The sequence below is a fragment of the Trichomonas vaginalis genome, chromosome IV, assembly GCF_026262505.1.
Source record: "Trichomonas vaginalis G3 chromosome IV, whole genome shotgun sequence".
Taxonomy (NCBI): domain Eukaryota; phylum Parabasalia; order Trichomonadida; family Trichomonadidae; genus Trichomonas; species Trichomonas vaginalis.
In genome coordinates this window covers 39,792,972-39,809,911 of record NC_067206.1, presented here as the reverse complement: position 1 = coordinate 39,809,911, position 16,940 = coordinate 39,792,972, and the positions used below count along the sequence as shown (strand labels likewise).

General features: G+C 32.1%; 3 protein-coding genes across 3 annotated transcripts, besides 4 other annotated features; all 3 read right to left on the bottom strand.

Moving 5' to 3' along the window:
• Positions 1–5,013: part of a mobile genetic element that runs on past the window's edge.
• Positions 1,077–2,355, bottom strand: TVAGG3_0252070 (DNA/RNA polymerase superfamily; the record flags this gene model as incomplete). The annotated part of the gene is made up of 1 exon (XM_051228066.1): positions 1,077–2,355. A coding segment is annotated over one exon (1,279 nt), but the record flags the coding sequence as incomplete, so codon positions are not given.
• Positions 5,014–6,253: 1,240 nt separating the features above from the next.
• On the bottom strand, positions 6,254–7,159 carry TVAGG3_0252050 (protein serine/threonine kinase protein; the record flags this gene model as incomplete). Its single annotated transcript, XM_001324726.1, has 1 exon — positions 6,254–7,159. The coding sequence occupies one exon, from the start codon at positions 7,157–7,159 to the stop codon at positions 6,254–6,256; it is 906 nt and encodes a 301-aa protein (XP_001324761.1).
• Positions 7,160–7,331: 172 nt separating this feature from the next.
• Positions 7,332–7,361: a terminal%2Cinverted (terminal inverted repeat of MuDR-3_TvMULE3 transposon ID:TVAGG3_0252040).
• Positions 7,332–8,112: a mobile genetic element.
• Positions 8,083–8,112: a terminal%2Cinverted (terminal inverted repeat of MuDR-3_TvMULE3 transposon ID:TVAGG3_0252040).
• Positions 8,113–8,808: 696 nt separating this feature from the next.
• On the bottom strand, positions 8,809–16,809 carry TVAGG3_0252030 (Serine/threonine-protein kinase ATM family; the record flags this gene model as incomplete). Its single annotated transcript, XM_001324725.1, has 1 exon — positions 8,809–16,809. One exon carries the CDS (start codon positions 16,807–16,809, stop codon positions 8,809–8,811), a length of 8,001 nt encoding a protein of 2,666 aa, XP_001324760.1.
• Between the last annotated feature and the right edge of the window lie 131 nt (positions 16,810–16,940).

Below are 16,940 nucleotides of genomic sequence, written 5' to 3'. Positions count from 1 at the left end.
TTTCAGAAATTATTTTATTATGATATTTCAAAATTTCATTTTTATAATATGGATAATAATATTCCATATCATCACCCGTTATATTATTATTATATTTTTGGAGATATGCTTTTAAATCATAATAATTAAGAAAATTTTGATTAAATACTAAATCATCAATTAAAATTTTTAAATCTGTGTTATTCATTTATATAAAAATAAAATCAATGTTTTAAGGGTGCCCACCTCTTTGAATCATAGTATCAAAACCATCATTAACGGTTCCTTTTGTCTCTTCTGTGGTATTTTATTAAATAAATGGCATACAACATCCATTTTCACAACATACAGCCTTAGTGTGTGCTCCTGTTAATGCAGTCTTACCAATTGTTAAGCGAGTCATTGACCCGTTTTTAAGTTGTAAATTAATATTCTGACCATCAAATATCAATTTATCATTTATTATATCCAAATAATTTTTAGGTGTTAATTGTTTATTTTGTCGTAAACTAACACCTTTCATTTTTTGTGCAATCTTTTTAAAATCACTTCCATCAATTGAACCGTTGAATGATGTATAACACTTAGGACATAAAGCAACCATGTTATCACCTTGTTTCTCAATTGCTAAACCCAATAACTTCTTCTCATGTGCTTTTTCTTCAGCTTTATTCTTTAATTTAGGTTTAAATTTCTCATCAAAACAGAAGAAATCAAAAGGTGCGAATTTGAAAATGTTTTTATCATAAAATTGTTTATCGGTAACAATTGCTTGAAATGCTTGAGTGTTAGGAAGATTTGGTCGCCAGCGATTGCCCAATAAGATGAATCAGTATCACCTTCAATGAAATGAAAACGATTAACATCCATGCATTTATACATAAAATCATAAATGAAAACCAAATACCAGTATTTAGCATTATCTAAAGTGAAGAATGCCTCTTGTAAACATGTATCACATCTATAAAATCTATCTTTAAGCATCACTTGATATGTATCTTCACCTATTTCTCTTATGTTTTTAAACTTATTTGACATACATGCAACGCGTGCCTTCTGTGCATTCATTATTTTAGTCTTTGCGTAATTTTGTGTATTCATTGCATCGTAACCATATGATCCATTAAGTGAAATCTTGCAAAATAAACTTTTTCCTTTATTTCCTTCTAATTCAGCCTTTTGTCTTTCGTTCATAAATTTGTTCGCAAATTCATTAAAACAAGTGTTTTTAGTAAATGTTAAAATTGATTGAATATCATCAATGATAAAATGAAATCTGTCTATTAGATACCAAAGATAATAAGAAGAAAATGGTTGATATTGGTTGTGTGTTGATGCTAACTGAGTTAATTTTCTCTGTTTCTGGTCAACTGGTAGATTGTTTGATTTCATGTAATTATACATAAAACTGCCAATTGTTTTTTCATCTGTGATAATATCTAAGTTTCTTATTATCGGTAAAAAGTTTATGTAATCATTAATGTATTTTTCATCAATGTGACCCTTTACTTCAGCCACGAATAAAGTATTTTTCTTCTTAATTATTCCCAGTGCTTTTGCTTTCTTTGTTGCTGTATCACAAATGATAACACCATTCAATCTTCCCGGCATATACATTTTATGGTCAGTATATTGAATGAAATCATGAGGATTAGATGAAAATGATGAAGGATATAATGAATTAAAGTCAACTCCAACGAAATGAGTCATAATGTTGGTGGTGTCCTCATTTGATACAGTTTTAGTTTCTGGATTATATGAAAGTTTATTAATGTGCGTGATTCCTTTAAGATTAACACGATGTTGAACATTTGATAGACCACCAGTAATTCCATTACGGAGAATGTGATAAGCTTCAACTGAATCTAAAGTCATTGGTAAATTATTTTTTAATGCATAATTTCTTAAATTGATTCTTAAACGTTGAACATCTTCATCTTTATTTGATTTTACGACATTGCAATAACAACACATTAACTGACAATTTTCTTTGGTATGTGGTTTTTCATTATCGATTCTATCCAATGTTGGTTTATTTGCATATGTAAACGCTTTACCACACATTTTGCATTTAGATGAAAGGATTAAATCGTGATAGTATTGATAGTCATCCATTGAAACATTGTTTTTAGTATCCCTTTCTGCTTTTTCATCTTGTTTCTTATATGATTCAATTTTATATTTCCAATACTTTTTTGTTAATTCAAAACTTGATTCCACATTTTCTTCTTCTGGATATGTTTCGTTAGGATTGAAGTTCTTATATGCTAACGCGTAACGAATCATTGATGCATTCGATGATAAAGAAAGATTATGAAGCATGTCAATTTTATAAACAAATGTTTCTTCGATAATTTTATCAATTGGGTCAATCATAATTTCAACATCTTTATTGCAATAATGAATAAAATATTCTAATCTATTCTTAAATTTTTAGCATCATTGAGATATATTTGATAATCTGAATCGGATATTGTTTCTTGTGTTAATGCTGAATAAAATGAATCTTGAGTGAATGGTTCCTTTTTATATAATTCATCTTCGTAATTCTCCCATGTGATGAATTGATAAGGGAAAAAGGATTTAACACGTGATTTATTGTTTCCGAAATCTTGAGTGAATTGGTCTAATGTTCCACCCGCTATATAATTTCTGATGTCAATAAATCTTAATTCATATGGACAGTTTGTTTTCTTTACTATGACTTGCTTAAATTGAGAAGAAGAACCCAGCATTGATTTTATCTTCCATTTTGCAGTATTTAAATCACGAAGAATTAAATTTAAATCAAACTTTCCGAATTAAAACCAATGATATTCACTTTATTAAATTCTTCATCTAAAAGCTCTTTCATTGCTTCCTTTTGTTTCTCATTTAATGTATTCATTAATTCTTCATATTGTTCAATATTTGATTTAGCAACTAATGAACAGGTTGAAAATAAAAACTCAATCCAATCAGAAATAAAAGAATCACTCGAAGTTAAGCAAAAATTCCTCGTATATGTTTTATCGTTTAATTTAACCGTTGATGATACCATGAATGGTTTTAAGTAAGCGTTTCAAAGTTGCACACTCAGAAAGTTGTAATTCTTCTTTAGTCTCTAATGTTTCGAAGTCAAAAGTAATATAATATCTTGTTGGTTTATAATATTCCTGCAAATTATGTGCTAATAGCCATTGATATATCTTCTGTTTCGTAATATGTGGTGCATATGGTTGTTGTGTGTTTTGCAATTGAACGTCTTGAATTAATCTTCCATTATTTTCTTTACATTTCTCACAATGTTTTAAAAATCTTCTTTGGTTTTTCCTTTCTGGATCATCACGGATAGAATAACTTCTTCTTTGCAAAAGGGGCAAACTTTATATCCTGTGAGTGCTTCAACGTCTGTTATTCTGTCAGCGTGAAGTTTTCCACATGGACTCTGTGTTAATAAAATATTTACTGTTTCAAATTCTGGATCTATCATTATTGATTCCACTAATGGAAAGTCTACCTTGTTAATGTCTACGTCTTCTGGTTGAGGTCACAATAATAAAATCAATATTAACATTTAACATTCTTGCTAACCTCTCACTTTCTGATGAAATGTCAAATCCTTCATATGCATCTATGGCTTCATTTAAATAACTTCTACGAGTTTTAGGATTAACACCATCAGGAATGTTATAGAAGCGTTTAAATAACCTTCTACCTTCGGCTCTTATTTGATTATCATTCATTTTAGCTGTTCCATTTTTGTTCATTTATGTAAGAATAAAAATTAAAAAATAAATAAAAATAAAGTTTATTTTTTTAAAGTCCGAGACTCAGAGAGTCCAGGGCTAAAGTCCATAAAATGAATTAAGAACACATAAATTTTTATCATCTGCGACGTGACGAATACATTTTAATTTACTCAAGAATGCGTACCCTGATACATTAAATCTAATTCCTGTCTTATTTAATTTCACAACTTTGAAAAGGAATGTATGAATAGCTATAAAATGATGAGAAGATGTTTTATGGGTTGCTTCCATTTTTTCTGAAATAAATGAATAAATATAATGTTTATAAGTTTTCATATCTTTTATATTCTTAATAACGAATGGTATAGACCTTTCAACTTCGTCTTCCTTCGGTGCTGTTCTTTCATATGAAACATTATTGGTATCTTCAATAATGAAACCACAATCACATAAAATTTTATAGGTTCCAATTGTTTCTTTTGATATTTTATCTAACAAATCAAAAACTTTATCAACACCTGTACATTTATTTAAATAATAATTTGTGTAAATATCATGGTCTTCTTTCTTAATCGTATTTGTTGCATATGTTACATTTTTCAGTGCTTTTTTGAATTTTTCAGAATTCAAGAGGATGAAAGTAATATACATGGATTCTCATCGTCAATAAATTGTAACTTATGTTTATGAATAAATTTTGTGCCTTCTTCTGAAAGTGTTTCGTCAATATCACCATCTAATAAATTTTTTTAGATTCCAAAAAGTAATTTTTATATCTTTCCTCATGTGATTTTTGAACTTCTGATTCTGAAGCTGGGATATTCATTAAACCCTCTACTTCATTCTCAGCATTTCTCAATTCCTTAATTTTTTCATCTATTTCATTTCTTAATTGTTCCAATTTCTCAATCTCATCGTTATAATATTCATCTTGTTTAATTTTTTCTTCAAAATATTCAGGAGGTGTTTCAAGGCTCTCTGAGCCCAGGTCCTCTGGACCATAAAGAGGAATATTCTCCTGTTTTTCAACTTTTTTGGGATATAAATATCTCATTATAGCCTTTTTAGTAATTGGTCCGTTATATTTAAATTCATTCAACAATCTGGAAAACTCTTTCACATTCTGCATATATGTTGGATAAGAACCGTCTCCAAAATTTTCTAAAATATTTTCTAATTCTGAATTAGTGAACTTTAAAGATTTCAATGAATTAGTTGTTATACTCATTTATCATTAAATAAAAAAATAAAAAAATAAATTTAACTTAGTTTTAATTTTACGTAAGAAGTCAATTTTTTAAATCTTGATTTATTCAAAAACGTAAGAATAAAAACCGTAAGAATCATACATTTTTTACTTCATATGTTAAAAAAAATGATACAAAATCGTTCAATATTGTATGAATTCTTACGTTTACAAAAAAAGTCACACAACCCGCATCATATACTACTAACATTTTCAATAAAACAACAATTGCAATAATTAAAATTATACTATTGTATAGTCTCATGTGAATCGAATTGGTTGACTTTTTCTGAATTGATTGAAATATTACAATATCAAAAAGTAATCCTCGCATAATCTCTGTAGGGATACTAGATTCACCATCGAACTTACTTGGCGAAATGCCATTCATTTCATTTATCAGATATATCCATTAGTGTTACTTTTTTTTTAGATGCATAGGCACTTATTTTCAAATTTCAGATCCCAAGCTTCGAATACTTGAAAATATCTTATACTATGCAAATGTAAACCAGAACACCTTTATAAGTCATCAAATTACTAAATGGATATAACTTATTTTCCGTTATATACATATTTCACGCTTTTTTTGAGATGACCAAGTATTGCTATTTCATTACTTTACTCTGCATAATGGAGACGAATTAATTTTCTATAATTTTATTATTTCAATTTGAAAGTTTTGGTTTAATAGGTTTGGTATCCTTTTAGTATACTTATAATTAAAACTTTAAGCAATTTCTGAGAATATCAGTTAACATTTTCGTTGAAAATGTTATTTCATTTTGTTCTAGTTATGAAAGTGCTTTTCTTATATATACCTATTTCATCCAGGTAATCCAATGGATTTAATCCAATGTTTATTGAGCTAATGAAAAAAATTTAAATCAAGACAAGCCATTGAGGCTTATATATCAAAAAGGATTTGTCCATTAGCTAAGAGCCTTGTCTTGCATTGATATGACACTAGTTTTAGGTGATTTCATATTCAACAAGATTCAAAAACTTTTTAATTTGGGCTCATAATAAAATCACATGAATGCTTTGGCAGTAAGCATTATCTCCTATAGTAAGAAATTTGTAGGATTTGGTAAATGAATAAATTTCCAATTTTTATTTTCCAAAAATCAACAAAATCTTTTCATTTTAATGGCATTTTTCGGTTTTCAAAGCTCAGAAATTTCATATTAAACTAGCGATATCCAATGAATCGGGAAAGTAAAAAAAAATCCATATGAAATGAAATTTTAAGAGTTATACAATTTTCTTAATATACATTTTAGTATTACTTTAGATATTAAATAACATTAAGTATGGTCTCAACCAATTGATTAACAATTTCGATCAAACTTTGATTTGGACAATAATCTTCTGGAGTATCATCGCACCCAAGTTGCGCGAACCAGGGATGTCCCAAAATTTCATCGCAGTCTGGGCGGTATTCTGGTTCAATTGCGAGCATCTGAGAAATAAGATCTCGTAATAATTCAGTTTGTTTGTCATCGAAAGAAATATTTCCTGAGCAAATCTGATTCTTTGCAGCTTCCCAAATCTGTTCGGGAGGGAGCTTATCGTCAATAACCCAAGGAAGATGATTGCAAGTCATTGCGTATAAACAGATACCGGCGGACCAGATATCAGCTTTCATACCATCGTAGTGTTGGCCATTTAATATTTCAGGGGGAACGTAAACAAAAGTTCCACATGTTGTTGTTAAGTAACTATTTTCGGGTTGGAGCTTGCAAAGACCGAAGTCACTAAGCTTTGCTCTTCCATCAGCTCCAATAAGAATATTTTTGAGGGTTATATCACGATGGGCAACACCCATTTTATGGATATAATTAATAGCGTCCATAACTTGCTTGAAGTATACAGCCGATTCATACTCATCAATACCGTTGCTTGATTGAACAACCTGTTCTAAATTACCGTATGATGAGTATTCGAGGATGATATAAATGTATTTTTCATCTAATTGAACATCGTGAAGGCGGATGATACCGGGATGTGCCATCCTGGAGTGAATGTATAACTCGTTTTTGAAGTTTTCGAGGAGTTTTTGGTTCTGTCTAATTGTAAGACTGACAACTTTGCAGGCAAACACTTCGTTTGTCTCTCGGTTGATGCACTTATAGACATTGGCAAAAGAACCGGAATCAATAAATTCAACTAATTGATACGGACCAATTTGATGCATCGACATTTGAAAAACTATAAAAACAAAAAAAGTAATTTGGATTTCAATGTGCTTTATCAAAAAATTTCAATAATATCGTGCAAACAGGGTTAATTTTATCGTACTCATTGTGTGAAATTACGGTATTCAAATGACAAAACTTATCAATAAATTGAAAAAGTGCTATGTTTACAGGAACGAGTAGGGGTAATTTTAGCTAAAAGTGACACACCCGTGAAGGGTGTGATTACCGATCGGTAATTTCGACAGTTTAGAATTTAAAATTTTTTATGGAACTGTTGCGAGTTTCATAAAGAATTTAAGGAATATAAGCAAAGATTTGAATCAAAATCTTAGACCTAAGCCGCTCGATTCGCTCGCGGCTTCCGCGAATTACAGATCAGCAAAGATTTGAATCAAAATCTTCGAACTAAGCCGATCGCTTTGCTCGCGGCTTTCTTTATTATTTTAAATTTGCATATTTCCATCAAAAGTTCATAAGGTAAAAAATTTCGTTTATTTTTACTAAGAAAAAAGGTTTTTGATAATAAATTTATTTTATTTCGAAAAAGTAGCAATAATCGTAAAAGGGTATTGATAGGCTTGCTAAAGTAACTAATTTTAGCTGTCAAATACTTTTGTATTTTGAAGTAAATTAGTATAAATTTGTTTTTACTTTTATTTCGAAAAAGTAACAATAATCGTAAAAGGGTATTGATAAGCTTGCTAAAGTAACTAATTTTAGCTGTCAAATACTTTTGTATTTTGAAGTAAATTAGTATAAATTTGATATTATTTTAACTCCCTTTGAAAACCTCAATTTTCCATACAGAGGGAACGGGAATAGCATCCAATATTCCCTGAGAATGGTTGCGCATTCTCAGTTCCCTCTATATTTCGAACGAAGCTCTCATCGGTCTTTTTTTTTAATACTAAACGTTTTTTTCCCCTGTCACTTTTAGCTAAAATTTGGGTTTGCCATTGTAAATATTTTATCAAATACTTACGTGCCATTGATTATGGATGTTGTTTTCATTACGAAATCGATTTTTTTATATGCATGTTTTCTCTTCAAAAATTTCAAAAGCTGCAGCCAAAATTTCTCAACATTTTCCACTTGTCTTTACGTAAAAAGATACTCTCTACTCGCAGTGGTTTCTCTGAATATAAACGATTTATTGTAAATTTCATCCTTATCGATTATATATTTTGATACATAACAACAATCTAAGCAAATGAGTATTACGAAGTATTTTACGATTTATTAGAACCAATATGAATAAGTGTAATGAATAGTTTTTGATTGGGAATCTTCACATGATTTATCACGCGTTTGCAATTCGAATTTTATATTTCTCTAAGAAGTACAATTAATATAAAATGGAAGTTGTTTAAATAACCTAGTTTTTAATATATCCAGATAAGATTATTGCATATTTTCTGAATTTATCCATTTTTTATGCACAACCGACTCTTCTCTGTGATGTTTGCTGCTATAATACGAAACATGTTCGCATTCATGTTAGAAAATTTTATTTCTACAATTGTTTTCAAATTATCAAATTAATTTTCACTTCATCATAAAATTTATCAGAAACATTCTATCTAATGAAAAACTCTTATTCTCTATTCATAAAGATTAATAATTTATATAAAGAAATAAAACAAAAAAATATTTAAAGGTATGGTTTCCAACCTGCGTACATCATTGCGAGTTTTGAAGGATCTGTTGCCTCAGATATAAGCTGAGCGACTTGTCCTTCAACGGAAAGAGTTTCACCTGTTTCTTTTCCTTCCAATTTGTATCTGCATCTCATAATTACAGATTCAGCAGTTTTTGGTTCAGAAGTTTCCGGCATCGTGAGACCTCTTGCTTTATCAGATTTCTTCTGTTTTAGCACAACATTCCAATTATGAAGAGGATCTCTCAAGAAAACATCCAAAACAGTCAACAGATATTCAGAGTATTTCCTCAACAAACTGAGTGTTTCTTCGCAAGAATTCCTGAAAACTCCGCTTCCTCCGCAGTGTCCGAATCCATCAATGATATCCGGAGTCATCCTGAACGGAACAATTTCTCTCACTCTCAGCATCTTTCCCTGCTCGAATGCGATGCCGAGATCGATGTGGATCACGTCTCCTGTCAAGTGATCGATCAATATGTTGTTCATGTGTCGATCTCCGATTCCGAAAACGTATCCAACCATGGAATTCGTCGCTGTCTGCCTGCAGTAGTTCATCCTCGCTTTGAACCAGTCTCCGGTGTTACTGAACTTTTCGATGAAGAAGAATCTCATGCAAGGTTTGAAATCTTTGCAGATCTGTATATAGGTGTTGATCAGCATTTCTCTCTTCTGTTCATTCGATATTTCCATGCTTCTGTTGAAGTTCGCTTTGTGGTAATTACTCGACGCGTTTTGAAATAAAGCGTAAACTTTGTCGTAGCTCAGATTGCTCTTGTACCTGAAATGAGCTCCGTTAGGCGCAGTCAAGTAACTTCCGAGAGAAATTGATTTCTCAACGTATTCAATGATTCCTGCACTTGGATTCAGAGGAACAACTTTATATGATCTGATCTTCAAATCAGGTTTGTTCTTCTCTAAAATTTGGCTGCTCAATTGGAATAATTGTTGCATAACTGCGTCTTGTCTCAAATCATCATTTCTTCCTTTGAGTATCTGATGGTATTTTCTTCCGTTTGCTCCCAAAACTTTGATTTTCACTGGTTTCGTGATTCCTTCCAGAGGTTTCATTTTGTCTTCGAACTGCGCAATCTTTGTGTATTTGTTGTCTGTTATGACGTACAAATGCTCACATTCTTGCGGGAGTCTGAACAATTCTGGACATGATTTAGACATGAATTTGTTGTCATATGCCATTGGATTCGTCGCCAGTTTTATGTAACAATTCAACAGAGATTTCATGTCATTCCAGACTTTGGAGATGTTTCCATCTCCGAAGCTGACGATTTTATCTATCAATTCATTGATTGCTTCGATCTTCTTCTGAGGAATAACAACAGTTCCTGAGATTGTTCCGTCATTTGATGCTTTGTCATTTTGCGTCAATGCGTGCAAAATTGGAAATGTAGCTGATGTATTCGACTTAGAAACATTAATAACTAATTGCCGCAAAAATGACTGGAATTTGGATAAATAATCTGATGAGGGGGTGTCAGAAATTTTCAGGGGTTCAATTCTTGCACTCAATTGATAGAAAAGTGGCAAAATTTTGAGAGGATTGATTTTGAAAACATTTTTCTCCAAAACTTCAATGATTTCTGGCATTTCTTTGATTACGTGGCAGAATTTTGCGAAAGAGTAATTGAACCAGAGATTTATGACGGAATACAAACTCTCCAAGTTGTACTTGTCCGAAATTATCATTGTTTTCAAGTAGTTTTCGATTGAAATCGTGATTGACATCGTAAACTTTTCTTTCTCCGAATCCAAGTGACTTTCGTGAATCGAAATATCATTTTCTATTGTCTTCACATCTCTGCAGTTCGAAGTGGAAGTGCTAACCAAGTTCCTTTTGTTCTTCTTCAGCTGGTCAATGATGTTCTGAAGCTCGGTAAACTCAGTTGAATTGAAGAACTGCAAACTTTCTCTGTGAATGTTATGGGCAAATGTAGCAAGTCTGAAGTATCCTTCAACCATGATTTCGCTTTCGTGGCATCTTTCGCTTTGGTAAATCACTTCTCTCAAGTTTTCGATGACATCGATGTTTCTTTCGAAGTGTGTGTTTGCCTGCCAAGAAGCCAATGTCAACTGCAGTTTGTGGTTGAAGTTGTTGCACATCTCTTTGTTCATCTCGTTCTTGACAATGGTGTCTTCACTTCTGACTTGCAAAACATTGATTTTCTTCTTCAGCAAATTCACAGATCTCAATGGAGAATCAACATTCAGAACAACAATTTGCTGGAAATCTGTTGGCTGTTGCAGCTTCATGGAACTCCTCAGCAAGTTCACGAAATACTGGGCTGATTCGACTTCTTTCAGTTCACATGCAGTTTGGATGACGTTTTCGAAAAATGTCAAACCAATATTTGGCAGTTTTAATTTGACAATGTTTGAGTCCAAGAATCCTTTGTTTGCAATGAAAATGCCGTTCAACATCTGGCTGGATTCAGTAACTTTGTATTGGATCCTGGAAAATTTTGTCAGTTTTTCTAAAAACGTGACATAAATTTTATGATAATTTTTGTCAAAAATTCTGCAAATATCTGATTCTTCCGGCATCAACAAAGCGTGAAACCATTGTATTGTTGAGGTGTTCAACAGAATGGACAAATTCTCTGACACTGTTAAAAGTTCGTTCATATGGAAATTGTCGAAATAATCGTTAATTGATGATCGGACGGAATAAATATTGGATGAAGCAAAACTCTGCATAATTCTGAAGATTTGTGTTGAAGAATTCTTCAAATTCATTTCTCTTAATGTTGCAGAAGGAATTTCCCAGTTCTGCAATCTCCACAAACTCTCAGAATTATACCCAGAATTCCGCATTGTCAAATTGTCAAGATGTAAAAGTTTAAGGTTATCTGACAATTTTTCATCATTTTTATTTAGATCGTACAAAACCAACGATCTATTGAATCTTCTTTCATGTTGATGTATCTGAGCGATTTGATCCAATGAACTTACATCGAAATCCAAGTCGTACATCAGTTCATTCACATCTAGTTTCTTGAAAATTTCCATGAAATAAGAATCAGGACAAGAATCATCAGAAGCTTCCCTCGAAAACTCTGCAAATAAGAAACTCAAATATGGATCTCCAAGTTTCAGAGCAATTTGCGAAAATTTGGAAAACTCAATTTGGCATCCGAGCCAATTTATCGAATTCTGGAGAGACATGTTGTTCAAATCCATGAAATTGTAGTTCTTCATGTCAATCAACGCTTTCATTATTGCTAGATTCTCTTCAATGTACTGCTTCGGTTTGTCCATATATTCTCTAAAACGTGACATTCCTTTTGAATTAACCGTTGCCGATAGAAAAACTGACGAAAACACTTTTTTACAGAAATCTTCACTTAGAGAAGCCAATTCCATTACTGGGTAGAAAACGATGTCTTTTCCGCAGTATTTTATCATTTCCAAGACCATTCTGCAGAACCACGGCATTTTCGGATCGATTTCTATTTCTTTCGTGTTTATTTCACTCGGTTCAAACAAAACGTATTCTTCCAAAAATGTTTTCTGTTTCACGTCTTTATTGTACTGGCTCTCTATTCCTTTCTGGTACTTGGAGTGTCTCATCGCTTCCAAGGCTGCGAAACATATTTTTGGATCTTTGTCTCTGCAGCATTCGTTCAATGACTGAAGATACTGTTCATACAAACTGATTGTTGTTGGCTGGATAATCATAGGACTTGGATAGATGTCGTAGCATCTCAGTTGGAGCTCTGTGTAAAGCAAAATACTTGGTGGATATTTCTCTTTCTTAATGAATTGATAAATTGTAAACAAACCGTTTCTTTTCTGTTCTGTCAGATTTGGGAATTTTTTGAGTAAATTAAATTTGACAGTTCTATTGAAAATTGAATTATCATCCAAATTACTTTCTGTCAAATTTTTCAACATGAAATCTATACCTTCTTTATTTATTTTTCCTGTTGAACTCAGACGATAAAATTCATTTCCGAATGTTCTTCTTTGTATCTGTAAATCTTTGTAAGGATCAACAATCATCATCGTATCCAGTATCTCTTCTTTTATGAGTTTCTCCAAATAAGGGAATCTTTGTTTGAATGAGTTCTGCGCCAAAATACAAATGTCTTCTATTATATGCAAAATAATTCTTTGGTTTTCCGATTTCAAGTATTTTTGATCTGGGAAATTCTTCGCAATTTCATTTATCAACTGATCAACAATCATTGGAGCAGCAAATTCCATCAAATGCCTTGAGAATACAAACATGTCGACGTATAACCATGGTTCTGTCTCAAAACAGTCAGAATGGATTAACAAAATCAATTTGCAATACAATGAAAACATCTTTAGTTCATTCGACTGAATGATTGTGTGTTTTGCATTGTATGTTTTAGAGTACAAAATGATCAAATACTTGTGGAAATCGAAGAAATTGGGATCAACATTCCTGATTTTCATCTGTTGATAGCAATTTTGGAGTAGATTTGTGTCATTTATGATGTTGGATAACTCTAAAAGTGGCAAAGGTGAAGTCAAAATGAAATCAGAATTAATTCTTCTCTTGTATTCAGTTTCCATTGACCTTCTGATGTTTTCTGGTTCTTCCAAATCAATAGAGACTAAATACAAATAAGGAATTAAATATGTCTTGTATTTTTCACATAGGTCCGCTTCAGATAATCCAACAATGTCAGAAATTTTGCTTAAATTGTCATTTCTGAAACAAAGAGGAACTAAAAGTGGAGAAATTATGTCGAAAACAACTCTTTTGCTGTCATCAAACAGTTTGTAAGGGAAGTTCTGCCATTCGTAGCTGTCTTTATTCGACAATGGTTTGATGATCAATGGCAAAAACTGCTGGAGAAATTCATGAGAGTTTCCAAATGGTTTAAGAAAGTTTTTGATTGCGTGGTCTGGATAATTCAACAAATTGTTGTCAGTGAAAAATTGGATTAAAATGACAATGCATTTCACAGTCAGTTCTGGTATTTTTGAGCAGATACTTGTGAGAGAACAAAGCGCTGTGTACGCGTCGGACATGTATTCAGATGGGTTGCTGATTGATCCTTCGTAACTTGGCAACAAAACTTTTTCAAATGTTGCCACTTTGTCATGTTCATTTCCGTCAATTTGATCACTCGACAAAACAGAAATAATTGCTTCGATATTGTCTATTCTCAAGTTCTGTTCTGTTGACAATATAAAGAATGGATCGGATTCTTCGCCTTCTCCCCATAAAATCCTAAAAAGTGATGGAACTTCTGAATAATGTTCTTTTGCCAAATTCAGAATTCTAAGTTTCATTTTGTAAGTCAAAGGATATTTGGAGATTTCGTTGAAGATGTCATTCATTTCATTCATTTCCATTAAAGTGTTTTGGAGGATGTCCAAGACTTTGATGACAAATTCTTCTCTTTCTTCAATAGGAACCAAATATTTGTTCAAAACAACTTTCAAAACATTTTGAACACTTCGAAGAGTTTCTTCCAAAGCATTTTGATCCATTGGAATTTGCAACAAATTCTCAATCATCGAGATGTGCAAAACGGGGAAGTTTTGTGTTGTTGTATAAATTGGCAAAAGTGAAGTGATCATTTCATCAGAAAATTCTGGAGCGAGGGAAGAAACCAGAGATAAGAATTCAGACAATTCTTTCAATCCCAAAACGAAATCGGAATGAAGTTCTGTGTTGTTTATTGCATTGTTCAGTTTCTGCCAGCTCAATGCTCCTAAATCAGATTTGATAGATTTCAGTTTTTCTTCAGTTTTTGCCAAATATTTTTTGTAAAATGTCATGTATTTGTCAGAAATTGATTCAAAAAATGGTTGAAAAGAGTTTGGATCCAAATGTTTTGCAATTTCCAAAAACAACAAAGTAAATGTAGAGAAATCTTGCACTTGGAAATTCAAGTTCTCCTGAGAATAGAAATTATTAAACTCAGAACTTATGAAAGTGAGAAAAGATGATTCTGAGAATAATCTCGGAGCAAATTTGCATCTGAACAATTGGAACAAATAATTGTCCATTTGATCAGACATTTTCGAGTTCTCTATTGCAGTTTCAAACATCTTCTGCAATGGCTGACAAATGAAATTGCACAAACTTACATCATCCGACTGAATGGTACTTTTTGGTTCTTCGACTTCATTTTTTGGAAAATAATTGTTTGAATCAAAAGAATCTGTAGTTACGAACAACTGAGAACTTTCATTGGATTTCTCAAAATAATGCTGTGATTTAACTGGGAAAAAGTCATCAATTGATTCCGAACGCACTTCACTTTTGTCACTTTTATCTTTAATTTCATCATCTTTCCAATCCAAACCGATAGAAATATGGTACTTCAATTTGTCAATTTTTTCAACAAAGTCACTTTTTTCTGCAATATAAGGCTTTGTTTTATTTGCATGTGATTGGATAATTGAGCAAATCAACCTGACAATATCTTCTATTATCTCAATATTGAAAGCCTTATTGATGCTGCCGAGAAGTGAAGTGATGTTTGTGAAACAATTCTTTCTATTTTCATTTGATGCGAAACCGTAATAGAAAATCATTGTTTGCAGACAACGAATTCTTTCTTCAGTGAAACCTTTTAGTGACAATTCCTTCGACTCCCAGAGAAAGTCCTGATAGTTATGAGCGCATTTCGTACTCAATCTCTGCTTCCTCAGCAAATGACAGATGAATTCGTAATAATCAACTTCGATTTCTTTCGGAATGTTCTTGATTTTCTTGATGATCATAGTGAAATTCGAATCCCACAAATCAGTGTCATCAATGTAGTCAATGATTTCGTTGAACAAAAGGAAGGGAATCTTGATTCTGTCTGCGTTGATCATTGCCGATGTTTGGAACTGGAACAAATTTATGTCTGTGTTCAAAATTTTCTTCCAATAGTTCATTTCTATCAGTTCTGGAGAATATTTCGCAATCGAAGCCAAGAGAAGCATGAAGTCTGAACAGTCAGGGGATTTCTGGAATGCAATGTGAAATGCTTCTGATATTTCATGTGACGAACAAAAAGAATTTTTCAGAATTTCGATATCAAATTTCAGATAAGGAATGATATCTCCTGACAAAGATTTGTTTCTCACCATTTTGGTTGTCCACAACGTAAAGACTTGGTTCGCAAAGTCATCTATGTAATCCTGAGGAAGTTTTCTACCAACTGCCTGATTAAAAGTCAAAAATTGGAGTAAATAGTCTCTCATTACTTTGAACATCGAAATGGAATGTGTCTTGTTCGTGAATTCTGACTTTATCAGGTCGATTATTGACTTTTGGAATGGACTGTCAAAGATGTTCTTGTTTAGAATGATTGTTACATGGAAGTTCGGTATGAGGATGACGAGGATCTTGAGTACAGTCTCGAGATACTTTGGGTTGATAGAAAGGACTTTGTCCATGCTATCGAAAATTATTTTTGCCGTGTTTTCGGAAATCATGTAAGGAGAGTTAGTAAGGAAGGTGAGGATGAACTGTAGTGTCTCTTTGATTCTGTCGTAGGTCTCATTTAGTAAGAACCATTTGATAAATGTTTCTAATAATAATGAAAGAGTATCTTGATCGAGTGAGGTCTTGAAAATGTTGAAGAACCACTTGCAATCGATTAGTTCGGTCATAATTGCAAGCCAAATTCTCACAATGTTTGTAGATGTTTCTCCGGGAATTATAATTGAACAAATATCGATAATATCGTTTTTAATATAAAGCATTTCTTCTTCTGTACGTGGTTGTAGTGAGTATTTCGCAAAAGTCTTGATAATACTTGGTAATTCTGTTTCGACGTTATTTGGAATTTTGCCACTCTTGATCCAGCCATCTTTGATGAATTTGATGACTGCTCCTAGAGTGTTTTTCAGTAAATCGCCGTTGTCATTCTCGAATTTTGTTCGTCGATCTTTTTCTTCTAAATATCTTCGTATTTCATTTACAACCTCTGCTTTTGCCTTGATTGATCCTGTTGAATTGAGTTTCCCAATCAACATGTTAAAAGTTTCAGCTGTATCCATGGAAGAAGAAAAAAGTTTTTTGAGATGAAGTTCACTTTCACATTCAATTTTACATCTCAAAAAATCTGGACTTCATTTATAAACAAAACAACTATACATAGTTTATAAATCATATTTTTAAGCAAATCGGG